Below are 10,000 nucleotides of genomic sequence, written 5' to 3' on the forward strand. Positions count from 1 at the left end.
CGGTGACGGGATCCAGCATCAACCAGGAGGCGGTAACCCACACTCAGGGAGATCAGTTAACGCAAATCAAGGCTACGCGGCACCGAACCTCGACCGCCGACGCCGCCCTACCTGGGTAGGTAATGCACGGTGCACAGTCGCGAAACCATAGCGGGAGCGTCGTCACGGAGTCACATTATCTCATGTTGCCAATACCCACCACCCCACCCACTCTAGTGGACATGGATCGATGAATAGCTTGTTCTAATGTGCTTGCTTCTTTCTAATATTGCTTGCTCTTACTATCCTTGTGATTCTTGCTTTCGTTCCCTCGCATCTTTTCTGTTCTTAAACAACTCATTAAGCAAATCGCCCGACTTCATGACTAATCAAGACACGTGGCTCCGTCCAGACATTGCCATCGATGCACGGTTTATGGCCGACGTCGCCGAAAGACAATTGCACTCTAGGCTGATTGGCTTGTACCTCGTAATCCAGCGGTGGTCGACCTACAGCACACTGACACAATTTTCAATCTAGGTAAAAGTGAGCTCACTAACACTTATCTGGTGTGCTATAACCGACCGAGTGGATTTATGCCTCTACAACAAGGTGCTTCCGTTGCTCGCGATCGAGCAGCATCAGTCCAATTCGATCATGATAAAGCCGCTTAGAAGTCTGCGTTCTGTAAGCTTCTTTATTGAGCCTGGATGGAAAGCTTTATAATTTTTTAAAATGACGCATAGGATCCATCAATAATCCCAGCTTCTGCTGTGGTTCCTGATTTCTTCAAGTTGAAGTATGACGGGTTGGCTGCTAGTAGTTTTCGACTACCTCGGACTACTCGATGTCCAAAAGTACAGAGAAAATGCTACAAATGTTTTGTAGGTTAGAGAATACACAGATAGATCGTATTGATGATCTTATATGTTTTGGATTTACTATCCAAATATACGCCAAAAAGGCGATTCTAGAGCTAAGAGAATATGATTTCTGTGTAGCTTCTTTGTAACTGCACATACATCGACAATTCATAGCTTGCTGGCGTAATACAAGTGAAAGGATTTAGTCATATTGACATCACAAACATTTAAACTAATCCGGGCTGATCAAACTCTTATTCAAACTTGAACATCTGGATAAGTGAATGCTTTTTAACTTTGGATTACGGGGCTCTCGTAACTTATCTGTCTCTCAGCCAAGAGCAATTATTCTAACATGTCGCCACCATACATGTTAGCAGTGCCTCATTTTCCTTCATCTCATCATCATAGATAGTGCAAACACGCGACCAACGTTCAGAACTGTTTTTCGTTATTTTTCTTTATTTTTTTGTTCTTTTTTGTTGAAATTTATCTTTTCATCTTCTTCCCCTATTTTCCTCATTTCCCGGTTCTTCCTTTTAGCGATTTGATACGGAAACAAAGTAAAGTAAAGAGTGCTTGCTGAGCGGATAGCGCCTGGTGTGTTCTCGTGCTCTTCCTCATATCTCTGTGCTGTATAATGCATGTCCATTCCTTCCCCTCTCCCACCCTGCTGACCGCAACCTCTCTTGCGCGACAGATCAACTTGTGAAGGTTGCCATAGTGTCGCGCGCTCGATCGCTCGATACTTGGTTCGATTAATATGTGGTTCTTCTCTTTGAATGCTTTCCCACCGGCGCACCTCGCGCATCACGATACGATGCGATACCTCTCTGCCCACTATCAGCTATCAACAACAAAACCACCCGGCTAACAGCATTAACAACAATGTAAACAACAACAGTAGCAATGCTGCAGTGCAAAATGGCAATCCTATGACGAACGTTGCAGTGCGCCAGGTCGCATCCCGTGACGTCCGGCATAGCAAGAGCGCTAGTGTCGATTCACCGTCGTTGAAGAACGATACGTCCAGCTCCACCACTGGTGAGTAGAGCGGGCGACCCGAACATTGTCAGGATGTATGATTAAACTTATCACGTTCTTTTATGCCACGACAACCGAAGACGGAGGCATCGTGACTGACTCGCTGGTAGTGATCGCTGGTGACAGCGTAACAGGCGAACCGATCGTATCGGCACAGCCGCAGAAGCAAACAAGACGCACCACTCACGTTTGCTGGGAGGAATTGAATCGCTGTATTAAGATGTAAGTCGCAAACCAATCGCTAATCCTTTAGTCATCCCGGTACAGACCGAAGATAACAGAATCTTCGTCCTTTCTATTCCCAGCGGCCACCGGGAAGATGCTACGGTACACAAACGACAGCAATCGCTACGGAAGACACGGTTGGAGAGCAACAATGGTACCATCGTATCGATCGTAACGAGCAGCACGAACGCCTCGGCCAAGTACAATACCGTCCCGGGTGGGAATGTGCGGCTCGCTAAGGCGAAGCTACTGAACGATCGTGTCGCTGATCGTGTAATACGCCCGCAGACCGAGCTCGTTGTCAGTGGTAGTGGTGGTACGACGACGGTGGACAGTAATGGCAACATTAACCGAAAGCTGATCACTGGTCCGGCGAAGCGCAGTGACGTGTCGAATCATTGCAGCGTGGGCGATGTGGCCGCCACGAAGCGGTACAAACGTAACCGCAGTAGCCCACGCACACAGCCGGATAAAAATAGCGAAAAGCTGCGGAAGGTGTTGTCCAAGACACATCCTTAAAACCGGAGGACCCTAATCATCATATCTCCTTTACAGACACAGACACGTATATATACACATATTAATAGTGCGTGAGGCCGAGAGAGCTAACCGAGGATCGAGGCGCTGACTCGTTAAGTTATGTTACAATCAAATCCCATTGGACGCTGCGCGTTGTTTTTACCGTTGTTTCAAAGCCAATCAAAAGCCATTGGGTTTCGCTCGAAAAATTGTATTGTTAAAACATTCTCAAAGTACAAAAGGCACGAACAGCACAGGATCGGTTGTAATCGTACGTTGGCAGTGATCGCCACGTTCCCCATCAAACCGTAGGAGATCATGCGAACGAATCATTATGAGTTTAGACAAAAGCAAGGCAAGAGAACACTAGGAGGTTAACACCATGCTCACCATTGGTTGAGAACATCTCGTTTCATATACGCTTCACTCATCACTCATCTGGGACCGCCGCATTTGGCCCCCTTAAACAATCCCCCCAATATTGCCATAAATTAGTTAGTAACAGCTCCAACACAGCACACAACTAACATACACAAACACATACAAACAGTAAGCTATCGCTTATGTTGGCGCGTGGTTGCGCATTAATCCTTAAGTAAGCTAAGCACACCATTGCCTAGGGGATGGGAATGTCTTACCTAGTAGGTACTGGGCAGAGTGGTGCCATAAACTTGTCATACACCCGTAAGCCGTGAGTGTAGCGATCGTTAGGTCGAGGCCGACTGGCTGGCTGAATATCCTCATCAGAGCATCAGCGATCACCAGGAAGTGAACAGCAGAGGAACATTAGGAAGCCTTCCTATAGAACTAGGCTAAGAGCAAAGCGTAGAGCATATGAATGGCAGACTTTTGTTGCGGTGGATTTGCACGTGTAACTAAGATAAGGCAGATGCAAAGGCGCATGGGTAATCGATTCGATTTTAAACGCTTTAATTGTCCCACACTAATCCTGGGTGTGCAGTATCGTTGTTCTATCTTTTTTTCAGTTGTGTTTTTAGACCGTTAAGTTTATATCGACACTCTCAGTCTCTAACGCAGACACGCGCGCACTCACGTGTTTGTCGCGCTATTCGTGCAATTCTATCATTACTATTTTACACCGCGGACCGCACAGCGTTGCGGCTCCCGATTGTGCCCTATTCCCTGCCGTACTCGAAGTATTTTATAGGCTTTTTTATATTTAAATTTCCGTTTCTTTACCTACGATCAGTACCCGTTGTAATATAGCAAAGCAATAAGCTACGATCCTGGAATGAGAAGGGGGAGGAGGAGCGAGCCCGAGAAACGGAACACACTATACGTTTTGAAAGGATGATTGTTTATATACTTTATAACACTAACACGAGTCGTGGTGTGGAATAAACCAGTAATTTACCAAGATCTGTGCAGCGTGGATTCATTGGTTTACTATCCCACTCCGTAACCACTTATCTCCAGCAGCATCAAGGTATCCAACACCTGGAAGGACTTTACGGGCTGGTTCGTCGTCCAACTATATCATTCGAATCAGCTAAACGAATGCTTCTTTCGGCAAAACGCTTATCGCCAGTTCTGAGAGCTCTTCCTTGCAAGCAACGAATCTTCGGTTCATTCCACAACTAGCTGTCGAGTGAATCTGTTAAAATGTGATCCACACTGTTCATATCACTCTTCGTTGCCCTGCTAATCTTTGCTCAAGCTAATGGAGATGAATATCAGATAATGTAGAACCACTAAAGCAGTTTAGTAGAATGAAGTAGCCAATGATTTCATTTTTTGAGTGTTGGTATGATGTAAATTTTTGTATGATACGAGAAAAACCGTTTTAACAAGAGAAGTAGCAAGCTTGCTCACGTCAACAGCGATTTTCTTCCTTTATTTGATTTTAGGGCGTCGGAAATCATAGTATACTCCGATGTCTGTGTATTTTCATATTTTGGGCAAAGTATACTCCAATGTTTGGGTATTTTTTCATTGTACTCATCGAGTAATTTTATATATGTGCAATGTAGGACGACTACTACCAAAGACATACCATAAAATCAGTTCGCCTGTTTTTGCGAGCATTTTTCACTACCCCTAAGGTCATGCTAAAAAGCACCGTTATCTCCTGTTCTAATTAGGGGTCTTCGCCAACGCTATCACGGACGCGATTAACATGCCAAGCCTTCCACATCGGAACTTCGAGACTTTTGTGTAAGCCATAGCAAAATCATAATCAGGTAATTCTTATAAATTCAAGTAGAGGTTATGATTTTTTGCTTAGAATCCCGAAAGACCGTTTGTTCAGAATCCAAAGAAGAAGATCCTGCATTAGAATTTTCTTTTCCAATTCTAGCAACAAAGGGTGGAACCTAATGGAATTTATTTAAGCGTTCTATTGGTCAGGTCTATGCCTACCGTTCAGTCCTATACGCTTGCAAGTGGCCTATCTTGAAGAAATCTTCTAATTAACCTACCAAAATAGGTGTGCTGCCAATGGGCCTTCAGATCTTCTACCAAATCAGCTATCATCTTCTCCTCGTGCTGCACTGTACTCTCTGCATCGCAATAGTCGACCTGATTCAATCGGAAAACCCCAATTCTTAGCTGTATCCAGGACGTGCTGCTGGCCACAAGGAAATTAAATATCGATAAAACAACCGTCCAAACCAAACCAAACGCGTTCTCATCCCCCCCCTTCGCCACCGTGCTGCCTGGAAGAAGCATCCCCATAATTCGCGAACGATTAACGACCGCTAGCGCAATTACCAACCACCAGTATCTTGCGATTGCGATTTGATCGCCATTTTCCACTTTGCACCAGAAATAAATAGAACACTTGGATCACTTCATTATCACCGTGCAAGGAGGTAAGAAGACGCCAAGTAGGTATCGTCCCTCCTCCCCAATGACGTCATAGATCCGTCAACGCAACCACCGCGCCCACCTGGCAATGATTGCGAGTATGCAAATTAAAAAATCGACAAAAAAATCCTTTCCAAGTTCCCATAGGCCAACCAACGCACCTCTCTACCGCCAGCCACTATCTTACCTCGCTTGTTGGGGGGCATTGAGACGGCCTCCAGTTCGCTTTTGGCGGGGTGCTAAACGGAAAGACACATAACAACCGGTTTGTTTCGGAATCGATTAACAGCACTGTTAACCGGGAAGAGGAAGAAGGTTGCCATTTGCAAATATATACAGATACCTTTTTTGGGGGGAAACATTCTTCCTTCCTGTTTGGCGGGGAAAACCTTCTTTTTTATTAGCATGAACTGGCGTTTGTGTCGAGCATCATAACTGGTTGTTTGACGGATTAAAAAGGAGAAGATAAGAATTTCAAGTTGCTATCGGAGCCTCCTATGTTCGTTTAGATTGCTGTTTGAAGAATAATCCAGAATTAAGCAGGTAACAACGCATTCCCTACATTCAAACAAATATACTTTGCATGAACTCGCCTTATTGTAACATGAGATGTAATATTGTGAACTGAGAATTAGTTTGTGTATCATTTATGTCACATTTCTGCATCCAAACCTACTTAATTTAGCGATCCTTCCAGTGATCTATGATCTATGTTATACACTATCTGTTTGCAAAATAAGTATGTCATGCCTGGTGTTTGTGAAGAGATAGGTCGCTTTAAGCGGATTGAGCGTTTTTGATATCCATTTTACAGTAATTTCATAATTTCGTAGTTATCCTAGTAGTTAGCAGCACTTGATAGTATTCACTTCTCTAACATATTCCACCATAAGCATTTAGTAGATGCTTCTATCGTTCACCAGTGATATCACGCGACCCGCGAAGATACGACCAAATGATATGATACTTGCTATTAATGATTAGATGCAGTAATGAGGAAAATTTATAAAAATGAAACTCCAATATCGCCCGAATAGGGAATTGAACCCTAGACCGTTGGATTAAAAGTCCAACGCTCTGCCAGCTGAGCTATCCGGGCTGCTGGAGATCTCCATAATTAACAACTAGCGCACGGATTGTCATCATATAGAACTTTAGATACATACATGACACTCGGATCTCCGTTATCTGCGTTGCTCTAACTGCGCAGATGTGCATTGACTAACTGCGCGTCTTGTGTATGGTTTACTGAAGCTGCACAACAGCACCAAAGAGGAACAACATATCCATTTCAAAGAAATATTCGAAAACCCTTGAAGAGAAACATTTTAAAGCATCCTTCCCTATCCTAACGGATACATCATAAACAACCATCGAAAATTGAAACTCGGATAAGTATTCTCACCGACTCGGATGAATCGAAAGCGATCGTATATTATTAGTCTGCACATTCCCCATTTCTAACTTTAGTTGCATTATCATGTCGCAGAGTGTCTACACCGATCCTACCGTTTGGCATTTTCACTGGAAACCTCGAACACCTTCATATTCTTTTGTAATCTATAGAGCATCCTGTGCACAAAAAGGTAAGTAGACATTGTGTTGCCCTTCAAGAACACTTGCCGATCGATCATCATATACTTACTTATTGAGAAGATTGCCACAAGAATTAAATTTATTATCTTTTTAATGAAACTGTTGGGTGCAGCCCACTCAAACGCCTTCCGCCACTCGCATCATGCTAATCTCCAAAATCCCACGGTTTGACATCTTGTCATCTCCATTCCAAACGGGTTGCTTGGATTCGGAATCGCGCCTCCTTTTGTTTTCAACCATGCGTCGGTGCTGTTTACAATCCTCGTACAATCCGTGGCCACACGTTTAGCGTTTCGTAACGAGATCCGTAGTAGTAGCATAGTAGTAGCCGCATCGTCGTAACAGTTATGCCCTGCCATTTGCATTTCGGTTTTGCTCCGCGCTTCGACCTACCCCTCAGCGTTCAGCTTTAAGTAATTTCGCTGGATGCGTGTCTGTGCGTACGTGCGTGCGGCTATAGCGGGTCTTTATAATTGCTCCACCAACCACGCTGCTTCCTGCGAGTTATGCGCGTCCCCTCCCTCTCCTTGTTGCCAGGAGTGCTGTTTTGCATGGTGTGACTCCTCTAGTTAAACGGTGGCCCCGTTGTCTTGTCGCGCATGATAAGTAACCACGCTGCTGCTAATCGTGGTCGTTGTTGTTATTCTCCTCCTTCCCCGCTCGCAGTAGAATGCAAACACCCCATCCTCTCTGAAGAAGTAATAAAAATAGCCCCTTCTATCTCTACCGAAATCCTAGAGCTAGAGCGATCCTCATCAAATCACGAAATTGATAAAGTAATCGATGTTGTATAAGCCTCCGGGCCCTGGGCTCAGCACTTCACCATTGATTGGCAGCGACTTGGGGGTTTGCCGTTAAAAAAGGCGGGGAGAAGCGAGAGGGCCACGCAAAAGCACACGAAACGCGGAAAACTGTTGCTGCTGGTGGTGCCGTCGCACCGCTCGGCGTGGTGCCGCTTCTCCTCGTGTTGCTGTTACGTCGTTACGCAATAGAAGTGCCACCGCTTCGCCCACTGCTCGCCTCGCCTTGCCTGCACCACCACCTACCTTCTTCTTCCTTATCGTCGTGTGTTGGGGGGCACGGCCGATTGCGCGAATCGAAAAGTGGCGTTACCGAATCATAATGACGGGCCACCCTTACCCCTCTCCCCTGGCCTTCTGGTGCTGCTGCTGCTTAACCCTAGGCCGCATAGACCAGCGACTCCCCCCTCCCCCCACCATTGGAGGAAGACACATTCAGACAGCCGCGATCGTCTCCGTCGTTCGTGCTCAGTTCGGCACGATCAGTGCGATCTGGACGCGTGCTGAACCTTATTGTCAATATGAGGGAAGGTAAAGAAGGGGAAGGGGTGTAGGTACGATGGTGAGATACCTTTTTATGTAAACTTTCACTTTCCATAACCTCGGCTCCCCCACCACCTCACTCGCAAACGCACTGGTCACTTGGGGTCTTAATCTGTGTGAAGAGAATGTGTGTGTGTGTGTCCGTACGAATCGAATCGGTTGAGCCACCACCACCCAAAACGCCACCCCCACCTGCATGCGCATAAGTCGGTGCATTGGTTGGCGCTTGGGGTCGGTCATTGACCGACCTGGCACCAGTAGTCGGTCCGGGCCCAATCCCACCACCGCCTCAACGCGTCACGCCACAATCAGTAATCGGTGCGGATTTGCTACAAGCTTCGAGATTGAGAGATCATCGTCTGCAGCATCTGGCGTCGTCGACTGAGCTGAGGCTGAGGAGAGGGGAGACACCGGAGGTTATGACACCACACGACTGGGTGCGAGGGAATCGGGACGAATACAAAACCAAACGACGGTGTGGAATGGCTTGCTAGAAGGATTATCTCTTTCTTTCCGTAATGCGCTGCAACACGCAAATGATGACACAAGACAATGCAAAAAGACACACGACGGTTGTTTTTTTGGTTTGGTTTTCAATGTAGTGTCCCCCAGGGGGGAACAGTGATTTCATTTTATTCATATACTTCCTTTTTCGCGATTTTCGCGCTCGCTCTTCTCTTCGCGTACGCACCAATAATCATAGAGTCAGTAGGTTGCTTCTCCTATCACAATAAATATGTATGTGTGTGTGGTGTGTAGTTCTGTGGTTCTGTAACGAGTAACGCGAGCTCTCCGCCTTTCTCTCTGGTGTTCGTTTCCTGTTTACAAGATTCATCTGCACACCATCCATTCCACCTACTACTGTTATCTGGCCACGTTGGACACGCGCTTTTGCCAAAGAAATTCGCATCAAATTAATCAACCTTAAATAACTAAAATAAATGTTAATAAATCTAGGCGATTTTAACGAACTAAAAACGGTACCTGTTTTGCATACCTACATACATCTATAGATAGATAGAGCGCCCTATCCTTCACAACGCCCTGCGCCCGCCCCCCTGATACTGTTTTGTACAAAGGGTTGACACACTGTTTGTGTTTTTACATAAAATGGAACAACTTTCCAAAAACAGGAAGTGTAAAGAAATCCGGGCACCGCCGCACCATTGAGTAGCATAAGGGGGATTGATGATAGCAACGAGCGACGGTGTCTAGATGATTATTAGGAATTCAAAGCAATTACTGTTGGGTAGGATAATGATTTCGTATACATTGCGAGCCTTCTAGTTTTTACACTCCTCCCACAAACATTCTTGCTGTTTGCGCTTCCCTGTTCTGCCAAGTGGCGCAGAAGTTCTTAAGCTTAAAAGAAAGTGAATTAAATATTGGGGGAAAAAAACACGAATGTCACCTTTTAACGAATCAAAGGCAGCTCATCGAGAGGAGCACTAAAATCGGTCACGGCCTTCTACTGCGCTGCTGCTGCTGCTTCAAAATTGCCGATTGCCTACTGCTAATTAACATCACCCTGGCAACCGTTACCATGCATCAAATCATGTGTAATCGGTGACGAAATTTGAACCCGAGAGCTCCATGAGGCTGTCG

General features: G+C 45.6%; 2 protein-coding genes and 1 non-coding gene across 3 annotated transcripts in view; 1 reads left to right on the forward strand and 2 right to left on the reverse strand.

Annotated features, from left to right (window-relative positions):
* Nucleotides 1-4,082, forward strand: part of LOC125956593 (dual specificity protein phosphatase CDC14A) — a 6,847-nt gene extending 2,765 nt beyond the window's left edge. The window contains exons 4-7 of the mRNA XM_049688639.1: nt 1-115; nt 1,690-1,886; nt 1,967-2,108; nt 2,192-4,082. The exon at nt 1-115 is cut by the window's left edge and continues 600 nt beyond it. Coding sequence (XP_049544596.1) covers nt 1-115; nt 1,690-1,886; nt 1,967-2,108; nt 2,192-2,630 — 893 coding nt within the window. The 3' untranslated portion in view covers nt 2,631-4,082. The remainder of the gene's footprint in view (nt 116-1,689; nt 1,887-1,966; nt 2,109-2,191) is intronic.
* Nucleotides 4,083-6,482: 2,400 nt separating this feature from the next.
* Nucleotides 6,483-6,555, reverse strand: Trnak-uuu (transfer RNA lysine (anticodon UUU)). The gene has a single exon. It is a non-coding gene; the product is annotated as a tRNA-Lys (tRNA).
* A 2,141-nt stretch (nt 6,556-8,696) lies between these two features.
* Nucleotides 8,697-10,000, reverse strand: part of LOC125956605 (AF4/FMR2 family member lilli-like) — a 7,117-nt gene continuing 5,813 nt past the window's right edge. Inside the window, exon 1 of the mRNA XM_049688660.1 lies at nt 8,697-10,000. This exon is cut by the window's right edge and continues 5,813 nt beyond it. The gene's annotated coding sequence lies outside the window, so the exon portion shown is untranslated.

This window comes from Anopheles darlingi, chromosome 3, assembly GCF_943734745.1.
Source record: "Anopheles darlingi chromosome 3, idAnoDarlMG_H_01, whole genome shotgun sequence".
NCBI classification, from domain to species: domain Eukaryota; kingdom Metazoa; phylum Arthropoda; class Insecta; order Diptera; family Culicidae; genus Anopheles; species Anopheles darlingi.